General features: G+C 56.2%; 1 protein-coding gene across 1 annotated transcript in view; it reads left to right on the forward strand.

Annotated features, from left to right (window-relative positions):
• Window positions 1–13,980, forward strand: part of CELSR3 (cadherin EGF LAG seven-pass G-type receptor 3) — a 62,872-nt gene that overhangs the window by 39,022 nt on the left and 9,870 nt on the right. The window contains exons 18-32 of the mRNA XM_090022771.1: window positions 43–137; window positions 1,411–1,620; window positions 2,237–2,420; window positions 3,362–3,511; window positions 4,226–4,394; window positions 4,831–4,998; window positions 5,455–5,581; window positions 5,827–6,033; window positions 6,889–7,063; window positions 8,174–8,286; window positions 8,601–8,680; window positions 9,524–9,650; window positions 12,448–12,561; window positions 12,994–13,130; window positions 13,597–13,703. Of these exons, the coding sequence (XP_089878897.1) occupies window positions 43–137; window positions 1,411–1,620; window positions 2,237–2,420; window positions 3,362–3,511; window positions 4,226–4,394; window positions 4,831–4,998; window positions 5,455–5,581; window positions 5,827–6,033; window positions 6,889–7,063; window positions 8,174–8,286; window positions 8,601–8,680; window positions 9,524–9,650; window positions 12,448–12,561; window positions 12,994–13,130; window positions 13,597–13,703 (2,163 nt within the window). The remainder of the gene's footprint in view (window positions 1–42; window positions 138–1,410; window positions 1,621–2,236; window positions 2,421–3,361; window positions 3,512–4,225; window positions 4,395–4,830; window positions 4,999–5,454; window positions 5,582–5,826; window positions 6,034–6,888; window positions 7,064–8,173; window positions 8,287–8,600; window positions 8,681–9,523; window positions 9,651–12,447; window positions 12,562–12,993; window positions 13,131–13,596; window positions 13,704–13,980) is intronic.

Consider the following 13,980-nt stretch of genomic DNA (forward strand, 5'->3'; position numbering starts at 1 on the left):
GGACTCTGGATTCAAACTCCTGACCTTTGCACCTCCTTTCAGGTTCAGCCATCCGACACTGCGATGAGGGGAAAGGCTGGCTGGAGCCAGACCTCTTCAACTGCACATCGCCTGCCTTCAAGGAGCTCTCTGCACTGGTAATCCGCACTCTCCTTGCACAGGGCAGCAGCTGTCTGCCAGGCTCTTGCCCTGAGCAGCTAGATTCCTAAAGGGGAGCTGGAGTTTCCTAAGGGCTCAGCACCCAGCAGCTCTCCTTGTGACATTTCTGAACAGGTTTTTCATTGAGCACTGTTGTGACAAACTTTTGGGACAATTCCAGGAAGGTAGCAAGGATCAGATTATTCCCCCTCCTTCTTTCCACCATCCACAGAGAGTTGACACAGCTGTGCTCCCCCTCATGCCCCATTCAGCCTGCTGTCAAAATGAATGAAGACTACTATTGCCTGATTGTAAAGATGAAACGTTGAATCTTTAAGTTCACCTGACAATTCAGTTTCCAGGCATCTGGGCAAATTATCACTGCTGGCTTTTTAATTTGCACTCTGTACATGTCTGTGAAATTCTTTTACCCATCTGGGGGACCTCCTTTGCTTCTAATTTTTTATTTCCTTCTAATCCACTGTTCTGTCCCAGAGAAATGAGCCCGCACAAATCAGCAGCTGTGGGTTGTCTGGGGGTCCAGATTACTGTGCTCTCCTGCTCCAAAGCCAAGTAACTGAGCATGGAACAGCTGAGAGTCAATGATAACATCAGATGCAGGACTTGGACTGCCCTGGTTATTTAGTCTGCCTCTGTCAGCAGTAATACTGAAAACCCTTGTAACTGGATGAGATTGGAGAGGCCAGAAAAGAAGTATTAGGTGTTCTTTCTTCCATTTTCTTGATTTTGCACCCGGTGGCTTTAGCTAACATAGTCAGTTTCACCGTGTTTGTGGGCAATTTCTCAGGAGAAGAGTAAGCTATGCCCTGTGGAACAGGAAAATCCAGTAGTCAAGTAGCCAGGGCAGGGCAGGGCACATGAGGAAGCACAGCACTAGAAACATGTTTTTGTCATTGTCTAGACTCCAGGTTGATGGTGTCTCTAACTACCAGATCCATCTGCATGATCCAAGTGCCTCTGTCATCAGGGGTTTTGTGTCTTCCACAAGAACAGTTTGCAAGCATAAAGCTAGCCAGCTGTCACTGCAGGGAGTGCCTAGTCTCAGACCTGCCACTGGCCTGGTGATTGTTCCTGGAGAGAACCTTTATACTGCCTATCTCCCTGGTTTCCAAGATGGTCCCCAAGCTTGGCTGGACTTGCTGGGCATCAGGCCCTGCTCCCCTTTATCCCAGGGTTTTCTGGGGCTGGAGTGATGCAGCCACAGCATGACTTGGCACTACTTGATCTCCTCTCCTTCCTGTCTGCTGGCAGCTGCAGGGCCTGGAGAGGAATGAGACAGAGCTGAACACCATTGAGGCAAAGAAGCTGGCCCTTCGGCTGCGCACAGTGACTGACCAGATGGAGCGCTACTTCGGCAATGATGTCCACATCACCTACCGCCTCCTGACCCGCCTGATGGATTTTGAGAGCAGGCAGCATGGCTTTGGCTTGACTGCCACCCAGGATGCCCACTTCAATGAGGTGAGTGCCAGGTGCAGTGGAAGGTGGCCTGTACTTCCCCGGCCAAAGGCAGCAGAACCTATCACTGCTGTCCCAGGACCAGCCTCAGTGCAGTTTCTTAGGTAGGGGACCAGCCCTGCTGCTTTGCTCAGCCTGTTTGTTATTAAAGGAGTTGGATGCTTCAGGGAACACTGGGGAACCCAGGGGCTGAAATGAAACCAGTGCTTCCCAAATAGTGGCCCACTGACTGCTGGCAGTCCATGAGGCCGTGGCACATAGCCTGCAGATCATGCCATGTGCCCACTTTTCAACTACATGCTTGTTGACAAGGGTTCAGAGTGGCCCATAAAGAACTGGTGAGAGCCAGTGAACCAAGAAAAGGATGATGGAGACTCTCTAGGAGGAAACCCTTTCTGATGCTGAGAAGGTCCAGAGTCTGGGATCTTGTCTCAGTGAGAGCAGGAGAGTCTCATGGGGGCTGTGCTTAGGTGTGGATCCAGCTCTGGAGAACAGAGCATCCCAAACACCCCAGCCTTCCTGGACCAGAAGCTACCAGCAGGTCACTTGGTGGGGGAGCTCAGAGAGGCATTTCACACTCAAGCTTTCTAAGGACTCTGCCTTTTGGGTCTGTCTGCAGAACTTGTTGCAGGCAGGAAGCTCAGTGCTGGCACTGGAGAACCGTGAGCACTGGGACATGCTGCTGCAGAGTGAACACGGCAGTGCTGGGCTGATGGAGCAGCTGCGAGAGTACACGGGCACGCTGGCCAGCAACATGAAACTCACCTACCTCAACCCCGTGGGCGTGGTGACACCCAATATCAGTGAGTAGGCGGTGGCTGGGAGTAGTGCCAGGGCAGGGGAGGAAGCCCTGACACCGAAGACAAAGGGCTAACAGAGGTCAAAAGGATCAGCTGAGACCAGTGTCATGTCTCCCCACCTGAAGCGGGGGGGTGTCAGCTGGTGAGCAGGAAGGGTGAGCTTTCCTTTGACTCAACAGTGGAGTGTGATACTGTTGGAGGGGCTTCAGCTAAGTAGGTATCCCCCTCTCTGGGGACCACACACACTTCCATGGATGTCTGCAGGAGTTGGGGACCAGGGGCAGTTAGCCTGAGTCTCCTGGCTCAATGGCAGTAATTCCAGGCCAGCTGTGATCTGTGTCCCCAGCAGTGTCACCTGGAGAAACCAAACACACCTGCCAGTCAGTACCCGGGCATGGGCTGGGCTCCTGGGATGTATCTCCTCTCCAGACAGCCCCTATTGGTAACTTCACAGGCAGCTGCTGGGGAATAGCAGTTCTCTCCCAGGAGCGCTGTTCCCTCCTGGTTATTCCCTGTAAACCCTTGAGTAAAACATCTGCTCACCACAGCTCTGGGCAGCTCCTCCCAGGTCATAGCTTATCAGAAGGGGCATCCCAGGAGGGCTCCGCTGGCTGGAGAACAACCGAGTATGTCAGGATGGTGCCTTCCTGCTTGACATGTCTGTGGGTTTGGCATGTGCATCCATACATGGTCCCCTCACTGTGTGGTCATGGCTTGGGGGGGACATGCAGTGGGGAGGGGGTGCGCACATCTCACAGGGATAGGACTCAAAAGTTCCCACTCACTTCAGTTGTGGCCTAAGCCCACTGCAACGTGCCATCCCAAACTAAAAAGCCAGTGCATTAACCCTGGCTAGGTCCTCACGCTGTGACATCTGATCCCTCACGCTGGGCCCCCAAACCCAGCAGCCCAAAGTCCTGATTCTTCTTTTGCTCCCCACGCAGTGCTCAGCATCGACCGCATGGAGAACCACACCCATGTGCGGAGGCGCTACCCCCGCTACCACAGCAGCCTGTTCCGAGGTCAGGCCCTGTGGGACCCCCACACCCACGTGGTGCTGCCACTTTCATTGCTCACCCCTCTCAAAGCAGAAGGTAAGCAAGTGTCTGCCCCGTGCCCCCTAGCCCCAGCCTGGCAGGGACCAGGGCTGCTCTGCTCAGGGCTGCACTGCACAAAGGGCACAGCAGTGCCCAGAGCTCAGTCCTGGCTGCCTGATTCTGTCTGAGTCTTTTCCACAGCACACCCCCCCATACCACCAGGTCAGAGGGCCACTGGGCATCCCCACATGCTTCATCCTAGAGGCTCATATAGTTCTTGATGTGGCCTAGCCAGGAATGAGCAGGGCCAGGCTGGCAGGCAGCCTCCTCTGACTCAGTAGCCTCAAGCCAGCAGGAGCTGGGAGCCTGCCCAGTCCCTGAAGGAAAGAAGCATCTTACATTACTCTTATGGTTGTTGCTGAGACTATGCTAGACTCTGAAGGGCCTTCCCAGGCTCGCAGGAGGCCGCCCTGCTGCACAGTCCCAGAGAGCAGCATCCAGGAGACAACTTCTGGTCCCTGGAGAGTAACTAGGGTAGGAGAGGGAAGGGGTCTTGAAGCTCTCAGGGCTTCTCAGCACGGCCCCAGCTAAGGCAATGGGTTTTACCTACTCTCCTTTTCCAAGAGGCACCCCTGTGTCTGCAGCATCGTGCCTAGTGATACAGCCTGAGGTGCCTGTCCTCACTTCCACCGGGCCCTGTGCTCTGTCCAGGACATGCCCAGACACGAGTCCCTTCTTGATTTGTGTGTCTGACCCGCGCTCCATCCACAGCGGTGCCGACACCTGCAAGCAGTGAAGGGAATGACACAATGTGGACCTCGCCCCCCAGGCAGGCCCTCCCAGATCCTGAGCCCGCTGTCACCATCATCATCCTCATCATCTACCGCACACTGGGGGGTCTGCTCCCTGCCCGCTACCAGGTGGATCGCCGCAGCCTCAGGTACCACCCACTGCACAGTCCTCAGTGTGGCCAGCCTGCTTGTGCTGGGGTAGACTGCAAGCCAGCCAGGTGCTGCCAGCCTTGCAGGGACCAAAACTTGGTCTCCTTGTTGCTTGCTTGCTGGCTGAGCCAAGCTGCCTGGTGGCCTGTGCAAAAGAAGCTGGGGTCCCTGCCTGGGTCCCAGGGTGTGGGTGTCTGCATTGCTAATGCCGTTCACACAACTGGCATTGGTTGCGCCCATGTGGCAGCTTTGAAGAGAAGACCAAGGACTGGGGAGACCTCAGGGAGTTGGCTTGGGGCAGGGCTGAGTCTGGCTGAGTCTCCATCAGTCTTTCTCATGGGCACAGAGATGCCTCCAGCTCTGGCACTGCTACTGTCTGGGGAATGGCCTGGTAAAAGCCCAGCTTCGTGATGAAGTCCCTGTCGTCTCTTGCAGACTGCCCAAGAACCCCGTCATGAACTCCCCTATCGTGAGTGTGTCCTTGTTCAGCAACCACACCTTCATCCAGGGCACCCTGGAGGCACCGCTGGTACTGGAGTTTCGCCTGCTGCAGACGGCCAACCGGAGCAAGCCCCTGTGTGTGCAGTGGAACCACTCCAGCCTGTAAGTGTCCAGGGCCGGCACAGACTCCCCCACTAGGTGTTGCCCAGAGGAGTTGACTAGTTCCCTGCCTTTCCCTCACTGCCATTGGTGCTGTGAAATCCTGCTAGTGAGGGTGTGGTGGAGGAGCAGTGGGGAGTAGAATTGGCTTGACATGGCACCGTCTTCAGGGGCAAGGGGATTTGCACCTGTGTGCTGTGAGTAGAACTGGCACATGGCCATGCCCTTGCCACACCGGCTGGGGATCACCAGCCTCAGTCATCCCTGCACCCTTGCACCTCCACATCTGGAACCTTGGAGAAAAGACCCCTCCCAGCAGCCACAGGGTCCCTGAGCTGTAAGGCAGGTGCCCAGCAGGGTGTGACCCTCCCACCCCCGCTGGCTGCCTCTTCATGGTAGGAGATGTGGTGTGGAAGACCGGATCCTTTCAGAGTGCTCTGTGTTGTCTGGTTGCTGCAGGACCGACCCGTCTGGCTTCTGGACAGTGAGAGATTGTGACCTCGTGTACAGGAACACCACACATGTGCACTGCCAGTGCTCCCAGTTCGGGACCTTTGGGGTCCTCATGGACAGCTCCCACCGAGAGGTAAGCAGCCTCTGCAGAGGGGGAGGGCAGGGGCTGAGGTGGGATGCTGGGAAGGGCAGGCCAGAGTCGTGAGCCATACAGTTGCAGGTAGCATCCATTGCACAGGCGTCAGAGAGAGTCCCAGATTGCTTCTCTCTTTGGTGTCCTGAAGGGAGAGGGAGAGAGAGACACACACCTTGGAAGCCTGCACATGCCAAGTGTCTTCCATCCTAAGTCTGAAGCCTATTTCTGACTTTCTCCTGCAGCAACTGGAGGGTGACCTGGAGACCTTGGCCATTGTCACCTACTCCCTGGTGTCTCTGTCCCTCGTGGCTCTGCTGCTGACCTTCTTCTTGCTGACATGTCTGAAGGGCCTCAAGTCCAACACCCGGGGCATCTACTCCAATATAGCTGCCACCCTCTTCTTCTCTGAGCTGCTCTTCCTCCTGGGCATCAACCACACTGAAAACCAGGTGAGGGGCAGGAGTCAGCCCTTGTGCAGCCAGGCAGGAAGGAGCCATCAGACCAGGGAGCTATGGAGGGGCCTGCTGGCTAGGGGAGAGTTCTGGCGAGTGCTTCGTATGGAGAACTGGTCAGAATGGGGGGCACTGGAAGGAGGAGCCCTTGAATGAGCTTGCCCAGTGGGATGCCCCAAGGTCTTCTGGAAGTAACAAGGAAGAAAAGGAGATTTGGACTGGAAGGAATTCCCCCCCAACAAATGTCCTTGTTTGTTAAACCACATCCATCCTTTCTGGGCTTTATGCCAAGATTCTCACCACAGACTCAGTCTCTGTTGCCCCCCGGTCCTGCCCCGGTGCTGGCCCAGGTGTTGAGTCCAGGTACAGACTCAAGGGCACTGAGGGTAGCTGGTGGGACAATGAGCTGCCACCTCTAGAGGATGTGGTCCCTCCCTCCCAAAAGCAAAGATTGTGCTGGTGGCAGGAGAGATTCCCAGAGCCAGGATGGGAGAGCTTCAAGGTCTGAGCTCCAAGCGTCTGCCTCCCTGAGAACATTGCTCAACCCCTGTCCAAATCTCCTACTAACGGATGGGGGAAATGATTGGAGCCAGGCTGCAACTGAGTGAGAAGGTGGCTCATTCCAGGCTTTGCTGTTTCCTTTGGGTCCTGATTTCCAGCCCCTGTCTAGAGGAGTGGGACTAGCAGCCTGGACCAGAGGCATCCAGTAGTTAGAGCAGAATGGGGCCCTTGGTGTGCTGCAAAGGTGGCATTCCTGCAGTGAGAGAGGACCTGGCAAGGAAGTGCCTCCCCCACCTTGGACAAAAGGGGCCGTTCTGGGGGCTCCTTCTGAGCACTGATCTCTTCTCTCAGTTCCTCTGCACTGTGATTGCCATCCTGCTGCACTGCTTCTTCCTCTCCACCTTCGCCTGGCTCTTTGTCCAGGGCCTCCACATCTACCGCATGCAAACTGAAGCCCGCAACGTCAACTTCGGGGCCATGAGGTTCTACTATGCCATTGGCTGGGGGGTGCCTGCTATCATCACAGGTAGGTGCTACCTACTGGGGAAGACAGGTGCCTGCTTGGAGGGAGGTGGGAAGTGGCTTGGGCCTGGGACCATGCTAGGAGCGTGCTTTAGAATCTCCTTCTGTCAGAGCTGTGGGAGGAGCACCATGCAAGTTTCCAGGTATTCAGGTACTATCTAGCCAATGAGACAGGTAGGAGGAGATGTGTGTAGAATGTGTGTAGACGTCTGTGGGCATCCATGTTTGCAGCTTTGCATGTGCTTGTGGCTATATGGGAGGAGCATTCCCAGCAGCTCTGTGCAATGGAGATAGTCAGTGAGCTCCAGCCTGGTGTGACAACCATCTAGGCAGAGATGAAGGCCACATGCATTCGTTTCCAGTCAGGGCTCATCTCTACTGCTGCCAAGGTCCATCACAGTGAGAAAGGAGCTGAGCAGCCCCAACTCACACCCCCTCTATATGAGTCCATTGGTGCACACCTGACCAGAAGCTAGCCAGCCAGGGTGCTCTGAGCTTATCCCCAGTACCTGCTTCCAGACCTGACAAAGACCATGGGTGCAAGAGTGGGCATGGAGAATGAGGCCGGAGCAGCCTGGCTGGTGAACTTCAGGGTGTGGAGAGTGCCTGTGGGTATGGTGGGGAGACAAGTCCTCAGGCCCCCTGGGCCAGGCTCTACTGGTGCCATGGGATAATGAGCTATTGGTGTTCTGGCAGGGCTTCCAGTTCCCCTGATGTGGAACTCAGTGGTCTCAGCAGCCAGGGTCTCCTTCCTCCAAAACAACCAGCAAGGCCTCTCTCCTGTCCTACTTCAGGATGGGCCTGGAGCTCCTGCCATTCCAGGGTGTGCAGCATTGGGCACAGATGCTCTTTGGATGTTCATCTTCATCTGTGTCCCAGGACCTTGTGCTTCTGGCTGCCATGCATGGCCAGATTGGGCAGCTTGTGCCCTGTCCTGGGGCTCTAAAATGGACCCCATTGCAACTGATCTCCAAGGAGCATTTGAAGGTCTCATCAGCCAGTGCTTGGTCCCTGCTTTGTGTTTCTTTGCTGGGAGAGGCCCTGGAAATGCAGAGCAAGTCCAGGCAGCCTTGCTTGGAACTGAGCCTTCCCTTCCCTCTCCTCCCCTCCCCAGGACTGTCAGTCGGCCTGGACCCTGAGGGCTATGGGAACCCTGACTTCTGCTGGATTTCCATCCATGATAAGCTGGTCTGGAGCTTTGCGGGCCCCATCACCGTCGTCATTGTGGTAAACTCTCACTCTCTTAATACCTGCCAGGCATCTTGGCCTCTTCCCCTCTTGCTCTTTCCCAGGTTTCTCCTGGCTCTTCCACTTCATGTCCCTCCCTGTGTAGGTCCTCTCTGCTCCTTCTCCTTTCTTCTCCATGTGCTTCTCCCCCCCTGGACTCCCCTTCTCACCATTCCCCAAGCTCTTGCAGACAGATATCTATGGAAGGAGCTCAGCTCTGGACAGGGCTGGCTGCTCACCCAGAGTGGTAGGAAGGGGCAGAGAGCACCAGGGCCAGAGCAGCAGAGCAGCCTCTAACCAGTTTCTGCTTTCAGATGAATGGAGTTATGTTCCTGCTGGTGGCAAAGATGTCATGTTCCCCAGGTCAGAAGGAGGCCAAGAAGAAGTCAGTGCTGTGAGTATGGGCTGGTGGGATCTTAGAAGGGCTCACCTACTCTGACTGCCCACCACTGGGGTTGCTTCTGGCTTTGCCTTTTATTGCTCCAACTGGCCAAACACCCTCTGCCTGCACACTCCCTTCTCCATCACCGCCCAGACCTCCCTGTCCTTTTTTGTCCAGTCAGCCTTCCCATCTTGCCTGCTGCCAAGGAAAGCCATTGTTGTAACCCTGTCCCCTTCCCTGGCTAAGCTGACATGACTTAGCTTCCTCCCTCCAGGCTGGCCAAGGCTGAAATGCATGACTTCACTCCCTGCCTTGCCCTTCCCACGCACCCCCTCGTCTGATACCTTGCACTCCTGCTCATATCTTCAGGGCTCTGCTCCTCTCCAGCCCCTGTCTCCATGCTTGTTCCCTCCTGCTCCTACCCTGCTTTGCTCTCCACTTGTGACCCTCTCCCATTCATCCTCCACTTCGCCTTCCAAGCCACCCTGTAATGCTGGGTCTGCTTCCCTGTCTTAGTGCCAAGGGGCCTGTCTGTGTATGTCTGCACTGTGCTGCTTCTGATTTAGAAAGGAAGTTTCTTGGGTTGGGGACTGCGTCATCCCCTGGGCATGGCCTGTGCACAGCTAAGAGCAGTCAGTACACAGCAAGTGCACTGTGGAGCTGGAGAATACTGCATGTGCCCATGAGCTTTTGGCATGGGAAAGTGGTGCCGAGAGAGAGCCAGGCAGCTGGTGACAGGCGTGTGCTTTCCCCTGTGTTTCTGTCAGAGTGATATTCTAGGTTAACAACACAGTCTAACCTCAGTGTGTGTATGTGTGTGTGTGTGTGCTTGTCTGTCTGTCTCTCTCTCTCCAGCATGACGCTGCGAAGCTCCTTTGTTCTGCTTCTAGTTATTAGTACTACCTGGCTCTTTGGCCTCTTGGCTGTCAACAACAGTGTCCTGGCTTTCCACTACCTCTACACTGTCCTCTGCAGCCTCCAGGTAACTCTCTGTCCAGCCTCTGCCCAGGGATGCCAAGCAGGAGCTCAGCCCCTCCTCTTTCCTCTCCTCTCCTCCCAGGATACCTCCCACTGGACAAGGGAAAGTGAAGGGAAGAGTCAGTCGGATGGAAAGGAAAGTTACAGGGAGGTGGGGAGAGGAGGGCAGGAAACGGAGTGGGGAACCAGTGGTTCTTGCTCCAGCAGGATCCCTCTGCCCTAGTCCTGTACTGCTGTGCAACAAAAGAGATCGCTTCTCCCCACCCCTGTGTGTGCCCTGCTCTGCAGCCCTTGACTTCCCTGTCCCCCTCCTATGCTGCTCCCTGGCTCAGGCCTGCCTGGCAGTAACCCAGCAGCTCCCAAGCTTTGATCTCTCCCCTCTGAACACTGACACAGCTGAGCCAGGTTTGACCCAGCAAGTGACCTGGCAGGTGAGATTCCCTTCTTCTCGGCCTTGAGGGACTCAGTGTAGTTAGAGGGTGATGGCCTGTCCCTTACATTGTGGCAGGCTGACCCCTGGAAAAGTCTATAATGCCTCCAATGTGTGGATCTCAGCTACACAATTTATGGTGATTTCATAGATTTCATAGACATTAGGGCTGGAAGGGACCTCGGGAGATCATCGAGTCCAGCCCCCTGCCCAAAGGGCAGGAAGTCAGCTGGGGTCATAGGATCCCAGCAAGATAAGCATCCAATTTACTCTTGAAGGTGTTCAATTTAGGCGCTTGAACCACTTCCGCTGGCAGACTGTTCCAGACCTTGGGGTGATGGGTGATTGCTCTTGGGCTTTCTCCCTAGTCTGCTCCTTCAGCCTTTTGGCTAGGGGCAAGTGAGGCTAAGGGGCATCAAATTCCAAGGCCTCCAGACTTGGGGCTTTCATGCAGAATGCTTGTCCTGGGTCCGAGAGTATCTGAAGCTGCAAGTGGAAGAGTTTGGCAGGTAGGATATTTGCTGGTGGTTGTGCCACACAGACTTGAATGGTTGAGCTCTTCTCAGTTGATAGAGCTGGGAACTGACGTGGTTGATTTGGCCCCAGACATGAAATTAAAAAAAAAAGCGGGGGGTGACCCAGCAAGCAGTGTAGCCCAGATCTCTCCAGCCACCTCTGAGGCCAACGGGTGCTGGGCACTCTTCCACTCTGACACATGTGCACACCCACTCCTCTTTCCTCTTGGTACACATGCACACCTGTTGCTGTTACTAGTGTCACACTCACCAGCTGAGATTGCTGCCTGCTGAAGAGGCTGGTCTAGGTGCATCTCCAACACAAGCCTGCCCGAGCTAGGATGAATGGGCCCACTTGGTGCCACCAGCAGTTGAACTGTGGCAGTACATTGTCCGCAAGGCCAAGCAGCTCGAGCTCTAAGCCAATCTGCCCCCACGCCCCGAGCCGGCTCAGGTGTGTTCCCTCGGCAGGGCCTCACAAAGGTTTGCCAGCTGAGAGCAGCCCTGGCCCTACCCTTTGCTAGCAGTTTTCAGGGCACTGGGCCTTTCCATTCTGTCAATCCCTCCTTCCCCTTCATCCCTGACAGCTTCTGCCTGCCTTTAGCTCAAGCTTGGTGCTGTCAGCTCCCTTTTGCTGCTGCCCTCACCCCTGGGCTACCTGCTGCCTCTAGTAGCCATTGTCCTGCCTAGGCAGAGCCCCGCTGGGTTCTGGTGGTAGCACACCCCAAGCAGCCAGCAGCTGCAGTCTCTTCCGGGGCCACCTGCGGGGTGTTACCCATGCCTGCTCTGAATCAGCTGCCCAAGAGGAGTCTCCCTGAATGAAGAGATGGGCCTGAGTTTGTCATGGGTCTTTGCTCACCTGAAAGCCTGCAGGGATGCTTGCGGACTACAGGGGCTGCATGGAGGCATGGGCTTTGAGCCCCCAGTGCCTGGAATTTGAGTGGCACCTAACTGTCTGCTGTCTGCCCTTCCTAGCCTCACCAACCCGGCTGTGCCAGCATTGCAGCACCCCTGTCCTAACCGTCCCCTCTGGAGTCTGTTACACTGCATTGCTGCAAAGCCTTGCTCTGCTTGGGCTCCTTCCTGGTGCTGGGAGCCCTGAGAGCAGGATTGGGCCAGGTCCAGCTGCCAGGACCCCATGCTGCCCAAACCACTTCTGTTCCGGTTTTCCTCCCCCACCTACCTCGCTACTCTCAGGCCACAGTATCTATGCTGCCTGGTTCAGCTGCTACAAGTGAGGGGCCCTCCCTGAGAGCTGGTGAGCGGGTAGACTGATGTGGAGAGGCCTTTGTGCTTGCTGGTGTGTACCCAGGTTCATAACCACCTGTGGCCTCAGAGCCTTTTTGGTCCCCAGCACCTCTACACCTGAGCAGATCTCCTGAGTTCTGGAGGGAAAGTCTTCTGCAGTGCCCCACATGGCCCTGACCTGTTTCCTCACCCATCTTCCCGTGGGCCTCAGGGAACTTAACCAGGAGGCAGCCCCCTCCAAGAGGGAGTCGCTTCTTCCCTCCTCTTCCAGAGACTAAAGAATTGTGAGGGGCCCTAAACGGCAGCTGAGCAGCGCAGGGATGCTTCCCTTGCAGTCATGCTACTTGCTACACCCCTGCCATCCAAAGGTGCTTGCAGCGGTGTGCCCAATGCTGGAGAGCTACGTCTGTGTACAGGCAGGACTGACTGAAACAAAAGTCACCAGCTCCTGGCAGTGGGCTCCAGGGGAGCGGACTGGAACCAATAGCACATCTGTGAATGGCTCCATGCAGCCCCACCACTTGGTTTGGAGCAGCGGGCTCCAGGAGGTACTTGTGGGCTTCCCCCTCGACACTCCTACTCACAGCTTCCCTTCCCTTCCCTCTCAGGGCTTGGCTGTGTTGCTTCTGTTCTGCATCCTGAACGAGGAGGTGCAGGAGGCCTGGAAACTGGCCTGCCTTGGCAAGAAGGGGCAGGGTGAGGAGGCAGCCAGGAGTGCACAGGTGGGTGACGGAGCGGCTTGTCTTTAGGCTGAATCACGGGGAAAGGGCTGTGTCCTCCTCTCAGCCTGTCATGCAGCTGCCTGAGGGGCAGTGCCTTCCCTTGGTCATTCCCACTGCTCCAGGGAGGCAGTGTGGGAGGTCCTGAGCCAGAAAGCACCTGAGCAGAGGGTTGAGCTCTGCAGCTGGACCAAGCGGCCACATCAGAGTTTAGGTATTGCCAATCCTAGGGAGCCCTGTGTTCCCATGTGGAGGCATCTGTGCCCCTGGGAAAGATGGGGATGCCTTGCTGGGCAGAGCCCTGGGGGCTTCTGAATGGGCTCAGGCCCCTGTCCCCTCTCTGTGGTGATAGACCCAGTGGGTGGGGGCAGGGTTGTGACACCCAGCTGTAGCAGACAGACTCCTAATGGAGCCTCCACGCCTCTTCCTCACCAGGGCCCCAATGCATACAACAACACGGCGCTGTTTGAGGAGAGTGGCCTCATCCGTATCACCCTGGGGGCCTCCACCATCTCCTCGGTCAGCAGTGTCCGCTCCGGCCGCACCCACTCCAGCCAGCGTGGTTACCTCAGGTAGGGTGTAGGCTGGTAGGGCATAGCCTGGCAGCAGGGTGGTAGTGAGCCCATGTGTGCATGGCTGTGACATGATGGATGTGGCAGGGTGAGGGTGCTTCTCTCCTCCCAGACATCACCTGCCAGCCCTCTGGCCCCTTTATTGTGGATGAGCAGGACTCCTGGGCTTCCCCCAGTACCTCTGCTGACTCCCTTCAGTCCTTGTCCTAACTACACCTGCTGATCCAGCCCTGGAGCTCAGCCAGTCCCCCTCACTCCTGGCTCACAGCCCATTGCTGGTCCAGTCCTGGGCATCCCATGCAGCTCTGCACCTCAGGCCTAGCCCTCAAAGGTCTCTGCCTCTGCGTCTTGTCTTCTTATCCTGGTGCTGATGCCAAGTGCAGAAGATGAGAGGAGAGGGCTGCATTACCCGGAGCGCTGCCTGGTAGGGAATCGGAGTCGCAGTCTTGTGCCTGGTGTGTTTCAGAGAGAACATGATGGCACGTCAGGGCTCTGCCCTGGATCACAGTCTACTCGGTCACACTGGCCCCACGGATCTTGACGTGGCAATGTTCCACCGTGATGCAGGAGGAGGTAAGGCTGACACCCAGCCCTCTCACATTGCTGTAAGTGTGGAGGGGCTTCGGACTGCCCCAAAACAGCAGCTGCTGTAACATGGGGCAGGTCCCAAGCTAGCACAGAGTCTTTGGAGCATAGGAAAGGCCACGCTTCATCAGGCTAAAAGTCTGCCAGCCTGCGTCCTGTCTCCCACAATGGCAAATAGTGGATGCTTTAAAGGAAGAGTCCAAGGAACGGGGCGGGTATGGAGCAACCCAGCCCCTGCCATCCCTCCCAGGCACCAGCAGCAGGT

This window comes from Crocodylus siamensis, chromosome 11, assembly GCF_052110815.1.
Source record: "Crocodylus siamensis isolate JL-2025a chromosome 11, ASM5211081v1, whole genome shotgun sequence".
Lineage (NCBI taxonomy): Eukaryota > Metazoa > Chordata > Crocodylia > Crocodylidae > Crocodylus > Crocodylus siamensis.